This window comes from Diorhabda sublineata, chromosome 8 (assembly GCF_026230105.1).
Source record: "Diorhabda sublineata isolate icDioSubl1.1 chromosome 8, icDioSubl1.1, whole genome shotgun sequence".
Classification (NCBI taxonomy): Eukaryota; Metazoa; Arthropoda; class Insecta; order Coleoptera; family Chrysomelidae; genus Diorhabda; species Diorhabda sublineata.
In genome coordinates this window covers 10,850,322-10,872,017 of record NC_079481.1, presented here as the reverse complement: position 1 = coordinate 10,872,017, position 21,696 = coordinate 10,850,322, and the positions used below count along the sequence as shown (strand labels likewise).

Genomic DNA, 21,696 nt, shown 5'->3' with positions numbered 1-21,696 from the left:
TACAAACAAGAGTAGCGCTGAAAATATGCAGGGGCTATCGTACTATCTCAACCGAGGCTGCAAGAGTACTTGCACGAATAATACCTATAGATCTTCTAGTTGAAGAGAGATCGAGAGCGATAGGAATGACAGCAGGTGAGAAAAAGTCTCTTCGAAAAGAAACGGTACAAAAATGGCAAAATAAATGGAACGCCAGCGACAAGGACGTGTGGCTTCACAAACTGCTACCAGATATTACGCCGTGGTATGAGAGATCCTGTGGTGAAATTGGATACTATTTGACCCAAACAATGACAGCCCATGGCTCCTTCCAAAGTTATGTTAGGAGAATAGGTAAAGCTGAAAATTACCTCTGCCTATACTGTAGCTCGGAGATAGATGTCCTGCGTGGGCGGATATTAGAAACTTGTCTGAAATAACAGTAAGAGCTGAGTTACGACCAGAAAATATAGTGCAGATCATGATGGAAGCAGATTTTAAATGGAAAGCCGTTGAGAGAGTATGGTGGAAAAAATTCTAAAAAAGACGTAGGGAGTAAAACAGAAAAGAAGGAATCACAAGAAAGGCAGGTCATAATTATGAAGAAATATTTGTTAATGGTGCCATAATGATTAATGAGCGGAGTTTAAAAAAAAAGGTGTGGCCGACCGTGAAGCCGTTGAGCACATAGGCCTTCAGACGTCACCAAAGTCCGATGTCTATTGAGAAGAAGAACCCTTTGATGTCGTTAGGCAGGTTGTAGGATTTTCCCAGGTGTTTAATGACGTGGTCTGCAGTTTCGTGCTCCTCTATTCATCAACGGCACTCCGGATCATCCCTGATGCCCATGGTGTGAATGTGACGTCTTAAATAGCACTGTCCGGTCACTAGTCTGATTATGCGCCTATTTAGCTGGAACAGTTGTTTGGTTAGGTTAGGTCCTAACCAAGGTGGGTTCGCTGATCCCGCTGGCGCGTGACTCCGCTTCGTTGTTGCCTTATATGTGAGATGTATTATATCAAATTATTCCTAAATAAAAGATCAACCATCAACAAGTCGATTTACAGATTCGGTAAACGTCCTACTAGAGTCTAGCATCTATCAATGGTTGCTCAAAAAGTGATTTGTAACTAGTTTTAACCGACTTTGTAATCGAGGAATATGCAAAAGAGATGATATCCAGGAAACAATGTTTTTGGCAAATATTTCTCGTACTTTCTTTACCAATTGGCGATACGGTCCTTGAAGAAGCTAAACCTCTCGGACAACTGTCCTCCATATGATATTTTTTGAAACAAATTATATATAATCCATCTGACACTGACCTTAACATCGGATTGCTGTTTTATCTATTCATACACTCTTTAAACAATCAAACTCTTGATATTCGATATTATTTTTACTTAAATAAAAGATAAAACACCAACCAATAAATTGATTAACATATTTTATAAAATTCCTTGTCTAAATCCAAGAGGTCACTCACCAATCGGAAAACCTCTCAGAAAAGTGATAGCAAATTATACCCTAGTATGTGTACTTTAGCGTCACATGTTTTCTACGAAAATCGTTCTATAAATTATGCATATGCCGACTAACTTAATCTAACCTATAAAAGTTTAATGTCATTCTTAATCTAACCAACTAAAATTAACAAGAATTTCTCAAACAACCAGAATCAATAAACTTGATATTTATATTAAATTTTTGAAATTGATGAATTTAATGATTTTTAAAAGAAATAACAAAATCTCAACTAATTAATGTAAGTAATTTCTATTATTATTATCCTTTTATAGATATTTATATTATTGTAATTTTATCATCATTTTAGTCCCTGATAGATATGATATTCAAAATCTAGGTTATATATTAGAAATAGTACACTTTGGTGTTTATTTCGCTACAATCCCACTACGGAAAAGCTTATGGTATCCTCTTCAGGACCTGTTTCGGCATTCTTTGTACGTGACCGTACCAGACTCACTTATCTTGTCGTTTTTTATCCAGTCCCTTCTGGATTTGCCCGCTGTCCTTCTACAGAGGTATCAATTTTTTCGTGGTTTGTCTTTGCACGTTTAGGTATTGCTGGATAAGGCATTTTCTGATGACAATCACCGGATACTTTTTTCAAATAAAGATTTAGGCCCAATTTTACAACTAAGGTTGTACAACTGTCTACAACTGGAAATTAAACTATGGTTTGAACTGTAGTTTAAAGCAAGATTGCTCTATTTTACAGGTCACAGTTAAACAGACATTTTTCTGCCAGTTACAAATATAACCAAAAATTTGATTTATATATTCCGATGGTAAGCGAGGTGTGTGAAATGTATCAAAATGATTTCGAAATTGTATACTGCCATTCTTCAAAGGAGAAAACAACGACTTTCCTGTCTATTGCCCCGACGAATATTGAATTACAGCTTGAAATCGAAATTAATATTCCCAATGGCTCGCAATTGCAAGGAGATGTTTATAACCACTGATTAGTTTCGACGTTAATACGTCTCATCAGAGTGGTATAACAAACTCTCGTTCGGACTTGTGACTCAAACAAAGACAAGACAACAAAAGAGTGAATAATTAACCTACAAATTAGGTTCAGATCATCTAACTAAAATTTAAACTACCCCCAGACTTCCGGTAACGTTTAAACCGAAGTTTGTCAGTAAACGCCATCTATAAAACGTGAAAAAAAGCGTTATCCATAGTTTAAGCGAATCTTTAAATGGCTCCAAATTTTTTAAATTGGTTGTGGTTCTATCGAAAACATGACTTTTTATATTATTTTCCTCATTAAATTCTCTTGCCAGCTCCTCACAATTTTTTTCCTTTTCCTTCCAAGTCACTTTTTTTGTATTTCTTCACAGGGTTAACCAAAAGTACTACATCATCGAAATTGCACGATTTTTCTGTTCTTTGTTGTGTCAATTCCTTTATTAGAGTGGCCAACTAACAGTCTGGATATGAATCCTATAAAACATCTATGGGATTATCTCAAAAATAGGATTCGAAGTCGTAGTCCCTCTGTTTCTAAACAAAACTAACTATACACAACTAAACATGCTATTGAAAAAGGGGGGAATATATCGCAAGCTTTTGTTGTAGAGGAGAGCCTACTGGGTAATATGGTTGATCCATATACATTTATTCTCTTTTACTATTATTTTTATTTTTTTAATTCAATTTGAAAGACTTTCGAGTCTCAAGTTCGAACAAAAGTTTGTTATACCACTCTGATGAGACGTAATAACGTCGAAACTAGTCAGTGGTTACAAACCTTTCCTTTTTAATTATGAAATTTTTTGAATTTAATGTTATCTAAACTAAATTGAAATTGATTTTAATAACAATAATAACATTTATGGTTAATAAAACATTATTTTATTGAGATTTTATAGCTTCGTTGATATATTTTAATCTTAGTTTATGTTTTCAAGTATAAAGCAGATGATAAATCACTGTATTGAAATATATTTTTGGAATACCATAGTTGAAAATGATTTGTTTCTTCGACACGCAGATGGCGCTGCCATTTCAAATCCACGTGAAGTTTATGAAGTCCCAACTTTCAAAAAACTAGCGTAAAATTTCGTTAGTGAACAACTCCTGAATTTTGCCTCATTTAGAAACATCCTGTATATACAGGGTTTATAAGCAAAATTTACCCCGAACAAATTTCTTCGAAACAAAATTTTTATCTACTCAAATCATTCGAAAAATTTTGAGTTCCTAATTTTTCTCAAAAAGTTTTATTAGAAATAAATGACAATTCGATGTTATTTAATTATCTTCAATCGCAAAAAATCTGCATTCTCCATTGACCTCCACATCTGAAAACAAGACAAAACAGATTTTCATATATTTCAGAAATCGCAGGAGCCTAACCTAACCTTACCTCACCTAACCTAATCTAAACTAAACTAACCTAATCTAGACTAACCTAACCTAACCAAACCCGTCAGATTAAATTTTTAATATACACTCGTGGGTAAAAAATCGACTCAGGTGACACCTCTAGTTAAAAAACTAAACACGAAATTTTTCTATTAAAATATTAAAACTAATGGTATTAGCTTCAAAATGATCAAAAATATTGTGATTTTTCTTAGTCTTACAGTCCAACATAACCTAATCTTGCCTAATCTAACCTAACCTAATCCTTCAGATTAACTTTTTAATATACACCCGTGGGTGAAAAATCGACTCAGGTGACACCTCTAGTAAAAAAACTGAGAAGGAAATTGTTTTTTTTTTTCAGTAAAACGGTATTAGCTTCAAAGTGATAAAAAATATTGTGATTTTTCTCAGTCTTACAGTCCAACGATATGTTATGATCAGTAACAACCCTTTTTATGCATCGCGACAAGGCCAAAGTCAACGTGGCTACTACGCTGAACATTAGTTGTTGTTTCCATAGTTTCCAGCTGGTGACTTTCATCGAAGACGCGGTTCCCGAAGAAAAAGAACACACCTCGATAGAAATGATCAATTTATCGTCAGCACTTCGCTGAGCAATCGGACCTTCACTGGTGTTCAAGTCCAACCAGAGCTCAAAGAAGCGCTAGGAGTGGCTGGACAGTCAGAGGTAGCTAATGCAGGACAATGCCCGTTCACAAACTGCAGGTTCCGTACAGCTATATGTCGAAATTGCCACTATGGATTGGCCAGAGCATAGCCATTGAAATCCGATGGAGCCGAACTTAAGAGAAAAGTTCGGGCTGGAAATCCAGCACCAGCCACGAATTTGGACCTCAAAACGGCGTTCATCAAAGCACCGAGCAAGAAAGAGTGAAGAAACTTATTCGATCAATAAAGAAGGATTGGAAGCTGTCTCGAAACTCAACGTTTTTCCCCACGATTTCAAACCTGGGTTAGTGTAAGTATAGAACAAAGAGAGCAGGTAAAAGGTTATGGTTTTTACCTAAGTCAGGTATATTGGGGGAGGATGCTATTTGGACATTAAGAAGGATACTTGGAAGTCAGATGTGGAAGGATTATTGTTTTATTGAGGTAATGTCTAACTGTATCAAGTATTTTCTAATGCGAGGGCACATGGCGCGGTCGACGATTTTAATTTTCTTTACTTTTGACCGCGAGCGTGCGACTTGAGTCGTTTTTTTATGCTCTACAGTTTATATAGTCATTCGTTTTTGACGTAAAAGTGCGATGCGAGCGGGAATTACCTAGAACATCTTCTCGACCATATCAAAAGCGCTTAAGCCGCTCAAGTGATAAACATTCACGACTGTAAACTATTTCAATAAGTTTCCCATAAAATTCATCGTTTCGTTGAAGGCGACCGCTATACTGATTTATTTAGAGTAGCGAAAGTTACTGGTTTGTTAAAAGAACGTCAAATAAATGATAAATTTTGTAGATTCGATTTCTTCAGACTATTTAATGTATTTAATTATGTCTTTTACTTACTGACACGATCTCATCCATCTCTGATCCCATGCTCGTATAGCTGCGGTTCTAGTTACGGGTACGGTGCCGGCGCTTCCTCCACACCTAACGCATTGCTTAACTTTCCTTGGATATTTTCCAAGGTATAAATGCCTTATGGCATCTATGGTCTGATTAGGATTATTTTCTAAATTATAAGCAAGACATTCCGGTTCTGTATTGAATTCTAACTGAAAAAAGTAAACAAGCGATTAAAAAGTTTGGTTGGTAGAGAAAACAAAACGTTTGATCAAAAATTCCCTGATCTATGAAAATATGATCCGGCCTATCTAAATGTATCATCACGAAGTGTAAATAAGTGATACTACCAAAAGAAGACAGTCAAAATAACACAAACAATTAGGTTAATAACGTTACTAGATCCACTTATGGAACGTCAAAATGGAAGATTATTAAGAAGAAAGTTGAGCAATAGACCTGCAAATCGTGCCAACTCATCAATCTATCAAAGGATACTAGTTTAACCATAGAAATACGTTACTGTATCCACTTTAGGAACCTCAATATGGAAGTATACTGATAATAAGTTGAACAATAGACTTGCAAATCGTGCCAACTCATCAATTTATCAAAGAAGCCACTTTAAAATACTTTGTCTTACAGCAAATGTGTTTAAAAATAGTTCTGCCCAAGATGTCATTACAGAATACATTCTAAACAGTCTCACCAAGAAAATTAATCAATAGATCTGCAAATTGTAGAAACTATTCCAACGAATTCACTCCAAAATACTTTTCAACAAAACTAATGTGTCAAAAAGTCATTTTGTCCAAGCAATCCAAATCCAAAACACCTTGAACAATTTTACTATGAAAATACAACTTCTTTACAAACTATACTTCGTAAGGTCCTTATAGCACAATTATTTTTTTTTAACTAATCAGAAGATACTGATTGCTTTGAATAGCTTACCTGCAATGGTAGAATTTGTTGAGCTAATTGAGGTGATCCTAAAACTACTCTGTTGTTGCACGGTTGTAGTAAAGGTACCTGTACCACTTGACTGGGCAATTGGCAACAATCGTCTAAAATATAATTATCACACATCATCCTTTAACATAAATTGGTCGAAAATAATTTTCAATTAAATAATCAAACTCATACTGAACTTTGAAAATTTTTGAAAAATAAATAAAAGAGTGGCCAGCCAAATGACCAGACCTCTCTCATTTGGATTTCTCTTTGTACAGTTGCGATATGACACAATCATTGTTCGAAGATGCAGATGTACCTAGGGGATAAATCTGGCGAATGGGGTAGCCATTCAAACTTTAATTCATTGATTTTGGTCGTTGCAAATACTCGATGGAAGCATTCTGTATTTTTTAGAAACCTAACGCCATCAATTAATAAAAAAAAAACTGATAAAATTTTAAATTTGCAGTTTTAAATTCTTCTTTCATGACTAGAATAAGATTTCTCCTAAGCTACTGATTTTTTTTAATCAACTTTCTTTCAAATTCAGAGTTTGTATAAATTTTCTGATATTAGATCCAGTGAAACTGAGTCCCTCTCTGTCCTCATCAACTGGTGGTCAAAATTTTCATCCACTGATCTCCCATTTTGAAATTTTTTGAATTACCATAAATGAATATGAATTATTAATAGGTTTTTTATAAAAAAATTCATTTTGTGATTGACTTAAAATCAAAATTTTGAATTTAATTTTTCAAAAACGCTCTTTAAAACAAAGTATACCTTGTTATATATCAAAAAAAAGAAAATTCAAAACTAAGACTTTAGTATTTTCAGGCACGTTTTCTTTTTGACAAATTTTGTGAAAATTTACATAATTTTAATTTTGACACTTATCAAATTATAGAACTATTGAAAAATGAAAAATTTTGTTAAGGAAATCGATATTAGGAGTTCAAATAATATTCTAAACAACTTTTTCCGAATAAATTTTATCATTATTCATAATTTTGGTTTAAAAATTTTAATTATACAGAACTGTAGATCACCTTCATCATGAATATCAAAATAAGGATAAAATCAACTTAGAACTTTGTTCCAATGAGAAAAATTAATTTTTCCTTGGTTTCTATATCTCAAATATATTAAGTTTATTAGAATTTACAAAATAGAGCTATAAATTTTACCTAAATTATTTAGATCTTTTTTATCATTTATAGCTTTTTCGTTCTTATGAATGTGAACCATTTCTAAAAATTCTCGTTTTCGTGTATTAGATTCCGTTTCAAGAATTTTTGAAACTTTATAATTGAATTTATGTTTTTTTTAATGATATTTCATGGTTCGTTAATGCATTTCTATTTTTTTTATCGTATTGATGACCTCTTAGTCTATTTTCTAAATACTGCGATGTTTGCCCTATGTAGAAAGCGTCACAATTAGTACAAGGCACTTGATATATAATATTACTTCTTTCGTTTTTTGGTGTTTTATATTTTAATTCAGTGAAATATTTGGATAATGTATTATGTCCTCTATGACTTATACTAATATCATATTTATTGAAATAATTCGATAATTGTTGGGAAAGTCCTTGTACATATGGTAAGGAAAAATGTTTTATGTTTTGATGTTTCGTTTCAGTTTTGTTTTTAAATTGATTGTAGTATCTATTTATCATTATCTTGAATATGTTATTTATCATTTTTTCCGGATAATTATTTTCTTTCAATGCAGTTTTTGCTTTTTGAATAGCTAAGCATCTTAATTAAGAATCTGATAGTTGGATACATGTATCAACCAAATTTATTATCACTGATGTTTTTTGTGACATAGGATGACATGAATTGAAGTTTAAATATCTTGAGGACTAAGTTGGTTTCGTATACCATTCTGTTCTTATGTTATTGTTAATTTTATATAATGTGACACCAAGAAAATTAATTCTATTATTTTGCTCAACCTCGATTGTGAATTGAATTTTATGTTTTCAATTTGATTCTTTGGTACAGCAGTAATGCAATCATCTACATATCGGAAAAAGAATGGAATATTTATATCAAGTTTGCTTAGAACCGTTTCCTCAAGATCTTCCATTACCAATTGTGCTATAACATTTGAAATGGAAGCTCCCATAGCACAACCATCGATTTGTTTGTATATTTCATTTTCATATTTGAAATATGTTGTTGTAAGTGTGAGTTCTATAGCTTTTATAAATCAATTTCTTCAATTTTGTCCCATTTTTTCATTAATATATTTTTCACAATGGTAATAGGAATATTTGTATATAAAGAAACCACATCTAACGAAATAAATACATATTCATTAGGAATTTTGATACTTTTAATTTTTTCTTTGAAATCCCATGTGTTTTTGATATTGTATTTGTTTTGATATAAATTTTTTTCAAAATATTTTTCAAATAATTAGATAATGGGGTGAGAGGAGTTTGAATACTTGAAACAATCGGTCGAAGGGAAATGTCAGGTTTGTGCAGTTTTGGTAAACCATATATTTTAGGGGGTAAGGCATTGTGAATTTTTTTGCGACTTAAGGGGAAATAAAAAGATGTTTTTCCCAAGATCGAATTAGATCATTATTTTGTTTTTGATAAGAATTCTTAGTGTATTGTTTAATTTTTTTGTAAGTTGTCTTATCCTTTAATAATCTCATCATTTTATTATTATAATCTTCTGATTTCATGATAACAGTTTTATTAGATTTATCTGTTTTCAAAATTTTGAGATTTCTATTTTTATTTATGAATTCTTTGGTTTTAGTTACATTTTGAGGTTTGATATTGTTTTGTTATCTTTTGTTTTTCAATTTATTTTTGAAATTAGTGATAATATTACGATAATATTATTAAGTTTCAGATCTTATTTTATTTTGAATTTCGTTATTTAGATGATTGGTGTTGTATTCAATATTACATAAGATATTTGTCACAGGTAATTCTATGTCAATAGAAATATTTTTTGCAAAATTGGGACCTAAAGATAAAACTTCTTTTATTTCATCTGGTATGAGAGTATCAGTTACATTCTCGATCCATTTTGATTTTATTTCATTTGTATTTTCAAGAATTGATTGTTGTTTTCATATTAGCTTATCAATTTTCTTAATATTTTTTTCTTTGCATTTATTAAAAAATGATTCAGTCCTTTATCGACATTTTTCCTTAAATTTTTGTAAAATATTAATAGGAATTACTTCATTCATTTTAACTGATGTGTATTTTAAATAATTTTCTATTAATGCAGTGGATTTGGTAATAAATAGTTGTATGACTTGGAAAATGAATCTAGATAAAAACGTGATTTTGATATTCATGCTGCAGGCGATTATTTGTAAATTTTATATGGCAATTTCACAAAAATAACTGAAAAATGTAACAAATGGTCATTCAACAATTAAAGTTATAATTTTTGACTTTGGTTTTGATTTTTTCAAAAAAAAAAACAAAATATTGAGCAGTTTGCATCTCAAATGTGACACACTGTATATATATTGAAGCCAACTTCAAAAAATATTACAAAAATGTATATTTTTAAGTAGCAATTTCACAAAAATAACTGAAAAATGTAACAAACAGTCATTCAACAATTAAAATTATAATTTTTGACTTTGGTTTTGATTTTTTCAAAAAAAAAACAAAATATTGAGCAGTTTGCATCTCAAATATGACACACTGTATAATATATTTTTTCAAGTAGCAATTTCACAAAAATAACTGAAAAATGTAACAAATGGTCATTCAACAATTAAAGTTATAATTTTTTACTTTGATTTTGATTTTTTCAAAAAAAAAACAAAATATTGAGCAGTTTGCATCTCAAATGTGACACACTATATAATATATTTTTTCAAGTAGCAATTTCACAAAAATAACTGAAAAATGTAACAAATGGTCATTCAACAATTAAAGTTATAATTTTTGACTTTGGTTTTGATTTTTTCAAAAAAAAAACAAAATATTGAGCAGTTTGCATCTCAAATGTGACACACTGTATAATATATTTTTTCAAGTAGCAATTTCACAAAAATAACTGAAAAATGTAACAAACGGTCATTCAACAATTAAAGTTATAATTTTTGACTTTGGTTTTGATTTTTTCAAAAAAAAAACAAAATATTGAGCAGTTTGCATCTCAAATGTGACACACTGTATAATATATTTTTTCAAGTAGCAATTTCACAAAAATAACTGAAAAATGTAACAAACGGTCATTCAACAATTAAAGTTATAATTTTTTACTTTGATTTTGATTTTTTCAAAAAAAAAACAAAATATTGAGCAGTTTGCATCTCAAATGTGACACACTATATAATATATTTTTTCAAGTAGCAATTTCACAAAAATAACTGAAAAATGTAACAAATGGTCATTCAACAATTAAAGTTATAATTTTTGACTTTGGTTTTGATTTTTTCAAAAAAAAAAACAAAATATTGAGCAGTTTGCATCTCAAATGTGACACACTGTATAATATATTTTTTCAAGTAGCAATTTCACAAAAATAACTGAAAAATGTAACAAACGGTCATTCAACAATTAAAGTTATAATTTTTTACTTTGATTTTGATTTTTTCAAAAAAAAAACAAAATATTGAGCAGTTTGCATCTCAAATGTGACACACTATATAATATATTTTTTCAAGTAGCAATTTCACAAAAATAACTGAAAAATGTAACAAATGGTCATTCAACAATTAAAGTTATAATTTTTGACTTTGGTTTTGATTTTTTCAAAAAAAAAACAAAATATTGAGCAGTTTGCATCTCAAATGTGACACACTGTATAATATATTTTTTCAAGTAGCAATTTCACAAAAATAACTGAAAAATGTAACAAACGGTCATTCAACAATTAAAGTTATAATTTTTGACTTTGGTTTTGATTTTTTCAAAAAAAAAACAAAATATTGAGCAGTTTGCATCTCAAATGTGACACACTGTATAATATATTTTTTCAAGTAGCAATTTCACAAAAATAACTGAAAAATGTAACAAACGGTCATTCAACAATTAAAGTTATAATTTTTTACTTTGATTTTGATTTTTTCAAAAAAAAAACAAAATATTGAGCAGTTTGCATCTCAAATGTGACACACTATATAATATATTTTTTCAAGTAGCAATTTCACAAAAATAACTGAAAAATGTAACAAATGGTCATTCAACAATTAAAGTTATAATTTTTGACTTTGGTTTTGATTTTTTCAAAAAAAAAAACAAAATATTGAGCAGTTTGCATCTCAAATGTGACACACTGTATAATATATTTTTTCAAGTAGCAATTTCACAAAAATAACTGAAAAATGTAACAAACGGTCATTCAACAATTAAAGTTATAATTTTTGACTTGGGATTTGATTTTTTCAAATAAAAAACAAAATATTGAGCAGTTTGCATCTCAAATGTGACACACTGTATATATATTGAAGCCAACTTCAAAAAATATTACAAAAATGTATATTTTTAAGTAGCAATTTCACAAAAATAACTGAAAAATGTAACAAACAGTCATTCAACAATTAAAATTATAATTTATGACTTTGGTTTTGATTTTTTCAAAAAAAAAACAAAATATTGAGCAGTTTGCATCTCAAATGTGACACACTGTATAATGTATATTTTCAAGCACCAATTTTACAAAAATAACTGAAAAAATGTCCCAAACTGTCATTCAACAATTAAAGTTATAGTTTTCGACTTCGGTTTTGATTCTTCGACAAACAGAAAAGCTTCACTGATACAAGTCCCTTTTGGTACAACGTTTGCAATGAAATATTCGGTGTTCTTAAGTTGGGGCTTCACAACTGAATAATCTTCAAACACTTTTGAACATCTCGGACGATTACGAGGAACAAACTCTTTTATAAACGTTTGTTCCTCCTGTAAACTTTGTTCTAAAGGTCCACTTTTGGAATAGTTGAGACGTTCGTTTTCCAAAAATTCCCTGGTTGCTGTACAAGTAGTCCCATCCGAATATTCGTACATATTTATAAAAAACTTTTGTCTAGGGGTTAATGAAGATGAAGAAGTTTGCGAAACTGGTCTTTCATTCACAATAATCGATTCAGTACTTTCCTTTTTCTCATTATTTTGTATAACTGAACCTACAGGTTCAATTTTTTCCATTAATATTTCTTTTTCGGGGTAATCGTATTTTATATAATATACATCGGTGGTGTCTTTATTATTTTTACATCTCCATTTACTTAAAAACATACCCAGTACCATTAAAAATACTACGAACATACCGATGAAGAAATATAAGGATAAAGCTTGAAATCCATCAATTTTCATCATAAAAATATAATACAGAACTGGAACTAACACTATCCAATAGAATGAGAAAAATATTAGAACTTTTAAGGGTAATTCGATGAAATAGAATGGATGTGATCGGATCTTGTTTGGTAAATACACATTTTTGTTTTTATGGACGCGTTTGACTGTTTTCATCTCGACCATTTTCTTTTAATAACGAACCCAACGAGAAACTATCGAAATTAATTTTTAAATAAACGGTAGCAGGATGAAATTTTTATCATATTTCCTGCTATGATAAACTTACCGCGATATAAATAACCACCTTTGTATCGAATCATAACTATCAGACCTACAATTTTTAATAAGATTAATGGTAATGAAGCAAATAAAATTTCAGGAATTTCAGTTTGAAATTGGGAAATAGCTAAAAACACTGGTCTTCAAAGAAAAAAACATTTTTTCTTCTAAATTCGAAAATGGTATTAAAAAATATCATAAAAGTTTCATACTATTAATTTTTTTACAAAAAAATCTTCAGTGTATCACCCAATTCTGATCCTGATGAAATTCCACATAGGTTAGGTTGGGTTTGGTAATGTTTCATTAGGTTAGGTCTGATTAGGTTAAGTTTGGTTAGGTCTGGTGAAGTTTGGTTAGGTTTAGTTAGATTTACGCCGATGATATGACAATCTGTTGTCCTCCAGGAGTACATTACTCCCGGGGAAAACAAAGAGGAGGGTGGTTTAGTGAGGTAAAAGTCCCACAGGAACTCGTAGCATTTAAAAAAAAGTTAGGTTAAGTAAGGTACGATTTAGTTAGGTTTAGTTAGAATTGAACTGAGTTCGGTTAGGTTAGGAATGGAATGAGCGAATAACTGACATAATTTGATTAGGAGACATGGAATTTCAAATTTTGAATATTTTACTTGAGCAAGGGAATGTTGAGTCCAAATTTCGGGAGGGTTTGATGTAGAAAAAGGAGGTTTTCTTTGCAGATGACGATCCGAGAAACTGATAAGCGGTACAATACCGAAAAGAGGCAACGGACAAGGCGGGTTGGACATTCAAATGCAACACAAACCTAATCTAACCTAGTCTAACTGAACCAATGCGCCTTTTATATATAGTCCGAAGGAACTGTAGGTCATTCACTCAATTGATCCCGTACTTTACAACTCGTCATACCTAGGAGGTGATGCCAGTTCGCGGAAGAAATTCGGACGGTGCTCAAAAAACTTTCAAAATTTCCAAAATTTGATCAATAACTCATACACCCTCTATACATTATATATATATATATATATATATATATATATATATATATATATATATATATATATATATATATACGAAATTTGATTAGAATTTGGGGTGGGTGATAAACTTAAATATTTATTTTCACCACCAATGTTTGTCTATAAATTTTTTGCTAATGAAACTTTATTAACATTTCATAAAAACAAATTAAAAGTAGTTAGATCATACTTATTTCAAACCTAACCTAACTTGCACAACCTTAAAATAAGGATGATCTAACTAAATAACTAAGTAGGTTAGGTTAAAATATGCAAGGTTACATTAGGTTTGAAATAATTATGAATTAACTAACCTAGTACCTTAGATTAGGCTATACAAGGTTCGGTTAAGTTTAAAATAAATATGATCTAACTGACTGACTTGGTAGATTAGATTAGGCTCTGCAAAGTTGGGTTAGGTTCAAAATAAGTATGATCTAACTACGTTTGATGAAAGAACTAGAGACAGGAGGTACCAATGGAGGTACCATGGCGATAAAAACTGCATTAAAATTGACATTTTGAATGGTACTGGTACTTTAGATGAACTTGGTGGTGATTTTGGTTATACACGATTAAATTAAGTGAATTGTTGATGAATGAACTTGGAAAAGAAAACAGAAAATAGAACCTTCTAATGGAGATTGTTAAATGGTGTATTCAAAGTGAAATTTTGAATTTTTCTGTTACTTTAAATGAATTTGATGGTGATTTGGGTTATGCACGGTTAGAGATATCGAAGATAAGAACAAATAACATACCAATTAAAGTATCATCAGGTTCGTTGACGTTCTGTACCAGTCTGCTCAATAATCGGAATACCAGCGCCAATACGTCCAAATTGGTGTCACTCTTTACGAAAACTGGAAGACATGCTGGTCTTAGTAATCCCCAAATCCGTATTAGTACCTAATAATTGAAAACAAAAATTAATTTATAGTCATATTCCTTCAGAAAACAAAAACAGATAACTCCATTTGAAAGCCAATAAAAAAACCTAAGATAACAACACCACCTGTAAGAAAATTTATTAAACAGTCTTCCAGCCACTAAGTATCGAAATAAACTCAATCTGTAGATTCACATACTGACCAAAATCATTTTGATCGGTAAACCAAGCAAAGACCTAACCATCGTGTCATCTTACCATCTAATGAAACTGCTACTAACAATGTCCAAACTTCTTGAAAAACTACTGAAGATCTGTCTTCACAGGAATGGAGAGCCCTGGAGAAAAAATTGTTCTAATGTTTTCATCGATATCAGTCAGGCTTTTGATTTTAACTATTTCTAAAATCTTACTCAACCAACAGAATCAGGAGACCTATGGGGACACTGTCGCCTCAACAAACACCTGAAACCTCAGAAAAAAACAATTTGAGCTGTGGGGTTGTATTTCCAAATCTAATATATTCAGAGATCCGAATCGAAAATATAACTAGTAGATGCTCCATGATGTACCAAATCATCCTACAATGGATTCCAGAACATCCAGAGAATGAAATAGCTGATAATGGGACCATGGGACCCGAAAAAGCACTGGAAAAGAAGGGGCTGAGGCAGGTAAAGACTCTCCTGGGAAACTATCTGCTTAATGTATCTACAAATACTAACAAGAGTCCTATGGGGACACTGTCACATCAACAAACACCTGAAACCTGTACCCACATTATCTCAGAAGCATATGAAATAGAAGACGAAGATTTCTGGCAGATACAGCCATCCAACATTCTGTTATTACTTAAAGAAGTGGAATTAACAGATATGCTGTAAACACTGGCTTCCCCGATATCACAGCAAGAAAGGGGTAGCAGTGTATAAGACACCCCAACATCCATACATACATACATGTATCAGATTGTACCATTTACGTTAACCTGAGAGTGCCTGCAGTACAAGAAGTTATCCAAGAGATATCAAACATTATAAATCATTAGACTTGGTATGAGGTATTGGAGGTTACATCACTGTATATATAAAAGTTTGTTATAAAAAATGATCTTCAACTAACCAACATTTCTCTAAGCATATTTAACGCCTTAACATCTCTTAATAATTCGTACGATTTTCCAGGAGCCGGTCGACTATCCGGTAGTTTAAGAAGAAGATTGAGTGCCAAATCTGCCACCCATTGAATGAGCTGTTGCAAACTTTGAAGCGTCGTCGTTTCCACAGTGAAATCTTTAGCTTCCAGATGCATCAAGGTAAGAGCTTTGTCGACATCACTTTGACCTTCAGCTATAACACCTAAATCAACAATTAATATGACAAATGCTGGTAATAGATCAATAAAGTTTTGGTAATTATCATATATTTACCGGCTAATGAATCAGCTGGACTCTTTTCGTGACTATTCATCTCGCTGGGTCTTAGAAGACTTTTAAAAGCGGTCGATATACTGTGCAGCATCATAAATTGTGATAAATCGTTCGCTTTTCCTTGCCCCTGAAAACTCAACCTAAAATTTAACATAAAATCGATTCTATTGAGATGATCCGATAACGTTTTAACCATAATTACCTATGAAGGGATATTTTTATACACAAATATTGTACGTGGAAGAACTGTTGAACAGATGGTGGTTGTCTGTTAAAACTCTCCGTTAACCTATCGCAAATGGCATCTAGCATACTTGGTCGTAGAACTAATAACAAATCGAGCCAGTCTAATCCGCTAACTAGGCAATATTCCAGAATTGTCGTACAATATGGTACGCTCAAAGGAACCGAACTGTCAATCTAAAATAATATTATATATAAAAACATCCAAAAAAAATTGTGGACTTGCAACAATTGGAAATTATGTTGTGAAAAATACAGACAAAACATAAAGAAGGAAAATGAGAAAAGTACACACAAAAATGAAAGTCAGTGGAAAATAAAATAATAAATAGTGATAATAGAAAATCCGGCGAAGGTAAAAATTACAAGACAAGTGAAGGGAGAAGAAAATAAGAGGAAGAGATACTTAATATCAAGAAAATTATCTAAAAACATACAAACAGTGTATAGAATAAAATGAAAGCTAGGAAAAACTGAAATTGAAATAATAAATAGTTAGAACCAGAAATTCACTAGAGAATATGAGAAATTCCAGAACCAACAATACTAAATGCAGTAAAATACAAAAAAATGAAAATAATTTGAAAATAAAGTAATAAATAGTGACAATGATGAAGATAAGAATTAAAAAAAAGTACATGAGAAGAAAAAAGAAGAAAACACGAGAAAAAGACACTCAACATCAAGAAAAGGATCTTAAAATATGTATGAAAAGCTAGGAAAAACTGAAAATGAAATAATAAATAGTGAAAACCAGAAATTCACTAGAGAATATGAGAAATTCCAGAACCAACAATACGAAATGCAGTAAAAAAAATAAAAAATGAAAATCATTTGAAAATAGAGTAATAAATAGTAACAACAATGAAAATAAGAATTTTAAAAAAAGTACATGAGAAGAAAACATGAGGAAAAGACACTCAACATCAAGAAAAGGATCATGTAAATATTATAAAGAATAAAAGAAAAGCTAGGAAAAGCTGAAAATGAAATAATAAATAGTGAAAATCATAAATTCACTGGAAAATATGAGAAATTTCAGAACCAACAATATGAAATGTAGTGAAATAGATAAAAAAATGAAAATCAGTTGAAAATAGAATAATAAATAGTGATAATGAAAAATCCAGTGATCATAAGAATTAGGGTATAAGTACTTAAGAAGTAAAGAAGAGGAAATAATAATGAAAAAAATGCTTTATATCAAGAAAATCATTTATAACAATGAAACAATATATAGACCTAAAAAAACAAGGAAAAGTTTAAAGAAACGCTAAGACCAGTTAAAAAGAAAATTAAAATAATTGTGAAAATCAAAAACCCACAAAAAATATGAAAAATCTCAGAGCTAATATGCTAAGGTATATAGTAGATAAGAATAGCGAGATTAAGAAGAAAAAATAATGGAAAAATGGTGAAAAATATTTGAAATCATGAAGAGGATTTGTATAGAAAAAAGAAATTACGAAAAATACAAAGAAAAATGAAAATAAGTTGAAAGTAATATAAAAGATGGTGATAATCTGAAGTACATTGAAGAATATGAGAAATTTCAGAACCAAAAATTAAAAATTTCAGTGAAGTACAAACGAAAAACTAAAATCAATTTAAAAAGAAAATTAACCATAGTAGAAATAAGATATAAAGTTAAAATATGAGTAATTCCAGAACCAAAAGGGCGAGAGTAAGACTGTTGAAACATGGGTGAAAAACAGATATGAAGGGAATGTACAAACAAAAAAATAAACGAAAGTGAAACTAAACAATATAAGAATCTCAAAACTAAAATCTCAGAAATATCGAAGTTAACAAAATTAAAAAGAAAACATAATGGAAAAATGGTAGAAATCATTCTAAAGTAGCCCTCGTATACTAAGACAAGCAGAGGCCCATTCTAGTTTGCTACTATATCCATTTCATACCAAAAATACTCACAAAATGTTAAAATCTGTCAGTTAAGGATAAAGAACAAGATGAAGATACACAAAAGAGGATATGCTAATTCAATTAAACAATCGATTATAGTAAAGAGTAATTGGGATTCAAAGTGCGAGTTTTTTACCACTTAAAGTCTTCTTACTAGATTTAACACCATGCGACTTCTAGCTCTTCCCGAACATACAAAATTTGTTAAAATGACACCGAGAACAGGTGAAAAAGATTAAGCTTAAGTTTCCAACCATAGATTTAACATTGTATTTAACATACCAAGGGTAGTACTTTCAAAGGAAATTGGTTGAAATTGCTTTTACTTTGTTTTTAATAAAATAAAACATCATATATTTGGATCACACCTCGTATATAGACTATAAATTATGAAAAGAAAACTAAAATCAGATAAAAATAAAAGAAAACAGTGATAATCAGAAATTTACTAAAGAATATGAGATCAAGATCGTGGAAAATATAAACAACAACTGAAGTGATAGGAAACAATATAAAAGATGAAAAATGGGTACATGATGCAGATGAGCCTTACTGGAAAGAAAATATGGAATTTGGAAAAATTTTTATTCATACCTGAGGTGGTAGTTTGAATAAATGTAAATTATCATCGGAATCTACACATAAAAGTACATTTCCCAACCAAGATAAATCAATACTGGATATGTTTGTCCTCACTTTTTGATATTTAGCATTAGGTTCATCCAAATATCTTGGTACAACGGATAACGTAGTAAACACTATCTGTTTCAACGTATCTCTATAAAGACAATGGATAGAATTATCCGCAAATGTAACTACTACATATCCGCACGATATATTATTCATTAGACTTAGTTTGCTAGTAGCTAGAGAAGTCACCAAGCTGTTGTATTGGAAGTGACATTGGTGTTGCCACAACTAAAAAAAATGTATATAAATTAACTGGTACATAATAAAAAAGATGTATCTTACCACAGTATTAAAAAATTGTGGAGTATCCGCTTTTCCCAACGACTTATGAACTGGTAGAGCTTTTTCTCTGAGTTCCCATACTTGTAGACAGCTCATTTTTTGACTACTGGCAGCAACGACTAAAGAATCAGCATCTTCTCGCATTATCCATTTTATATGACTCACAGAACAGTTTCTTTCTTTTGTTATTTGATCCACTGCAAATTAAACATCAATATAAATAAAACAAAATCGATTTTTATATATTTTTTTTATCGATATTTACTTAACGCCTCTTTGGGAGCTTCGTTTAAGAAGAAACTAAGTAAAGATTGACTTTTGATGGTACACTTTTCGTCTTCTTTCTTTACAGATACTTTGTAACATTGTATTGGCATCGAAGGATCACCACTGCTAACCGCTAACAAGAAATGTCCATCTAAAATTAATCATTTAGAATATAATAAACCGAATTTATATAATTTATTTACTTTTTCCATAACAAATATCAGCAGTCTTTATAAATATTCTTGTAGGTCCCAAACTTTCAGTTGCCATTATCATTGGAGTTTGGCAAGTGGGTTGCGGAAGTAACACAGCAGCCAACATGCCTGTAGTTGTAAGCAATAGGGCACCTTTGGCGGGTTTACTTCCAAACTGTTTCACAGAACATGCAAATTTCACGTGTTGAAACTTTTCAATATATGAAGAACTATCTTTTTTATCTACATTCAAACATATCTGAAAAAAGAAGAAAAACGTTTGAAGTACAAAGAATAAAATTTTTATATAACATACCCTTTTACCGGAATGAAAGAACGCTGCCGCTAAAATATGTTCTCCCTGTAAAACAGTTTGTAATACAATATTCCAATCATTTAATATATGATCCTTAGCAGAATATATTCTCACGTATCCGCTTTCGTCTGCTATTAGTAAAAGTTCTCCAGTGAAATCCCATTGTAGCACTGTTACCGATGATGAATTACTCAGTACTCTACAATAATAATTTTCAATAAAAATTTATTAATAATAATAATAAACAAGAGTACTTATGGATTTGCCATGGACTGTTTAAATCGGCGACATATACATTAGAACTCCAATATAAAGAATTACATTCTTCTATATTACTTTCAGTACTGAAGGCAATAACATTGGTACTAGAAATCGAACATAAGATCGACTTTTCTAATCTGTAATAAAGTATATTAATTATGAATTGTTTATTATTACAACTTAACACTTACTAGCCAAAAAGGAATTTAAAATCAATAATAGATTTTGTAATAACGAAACAACAAATCATACTTGAAGATATAGAGCAAAATGCAGCAAAAAATGCAATTAAACACCTATGGAAGTAAAAAACTAAACTGAACACAATGTTTTCACTACTACAACACCAACACAATTACACAATGGTTACAAAAATTCCAACTTAATTGAAAAGCTGTATTCTTCTCTGTTTCATCTGTTTACAAAATGAGTCAAAGGTGAAAATAAATCAGAAAGTGGAAAATGGCCTTTATAACATTGATACACAAGAAAGGAAACAGTGTAACAACTACTACTTATCTGTAACTAATACCATAAGTAGAGTCTATGGAAGAATACAAACACCAAGAAGAGGAGGAACAATGTGGCTTTCGAGCGGGAAGATCTTGCACAGGCAACGTGTTCTGCTTAAAACAAGTCAAAGAGAAGAGTTACTAATAAGAAAATTAAGGTGCAAATGAGCGTAAAAAAAAACAGTTATAACATGTATAGAAAAGAAACGACTGGTATGTTACGGGTTTGTTCACCGAATGACACAAGCAAAACTACCAAAGAATATATTGAGATGGATAGTAACAGAAAACTGTAATGAAAACATGGATTGTAGGAATAAAACGATCCATAAGTTAGCAAAGGCTAAGAGAGAAAGACTACAAACATTAAAAACAACAATTGGTCATCGAACAACTTCGCAGAACGTTCTATTCCGAAAATATATGTATTATCTACTACAACTATTTTTTTTGACTTACTTGTTGAATATATTTTGTTTGTATAGATTTAACGACCTACTGGGTTTTTTGCTAATAGTAAAAATGTGATCCATATCTAATAAGTGAATTTTTACTTTTGAACTTATTTACCTCCCATAATCAAAAATACGTTTTATCAATATTATTTTTGCAATGTTTTCTTTTTTAAATGACATTAGTGATTTCTTCTTTTTTTCTATAAATTTTTCTCACAAAACTAACCAACTTTTCCCCATAAGATTTGTTCCCGAAAAATTTACTTTGCGGGTTTGTTTGCTTACCCAA

At 30.7% G+C, this 21,696-nt stretch overlaps 1 protein-coding gene across 1 annotated transcript; it reads right to left on the bottom strand.

The window, feature by feature from the left end:
• Positions 1-3,718: 3,718 nt before the first annotated feature.
• Positions 3,719-21,630, bottom strand: LOC130448074 (mediator of RNA polymerase II transcription subunit 16). The gene is made up of 14 exons (XM_056785263.1): positions 21,412-21,630; positions 20,434-20,577; positions 20,180-20,378; positions 19,873-20,122; positions 19,668-19,820; positions 19,403-19,599; positions 19,025-19,348; positions 16,464-16,681; positions 16,262-16,401; positions 15,955-16,190; positions 14,705-14,852; positions 6,364-6,476; positions 5,413-5,621; positions 3,719-3,815 (listed from the first exon to the last, which is right to left on the bottom strand). Exons 1-14 carry the CDS (start codon positions 21,483-21,485, stop codon positions 3,776-3,778), a joined length of 2,445 nt encoding a protein of 814 aa, XP_056641241.1. The 5' UTR covers positions 21,486-21,630; the 3' UTR covers positions 3,719-3,775.
• Between the last annotated feature and the right edge of the window lie 66 nt (positions 21,631-21,696).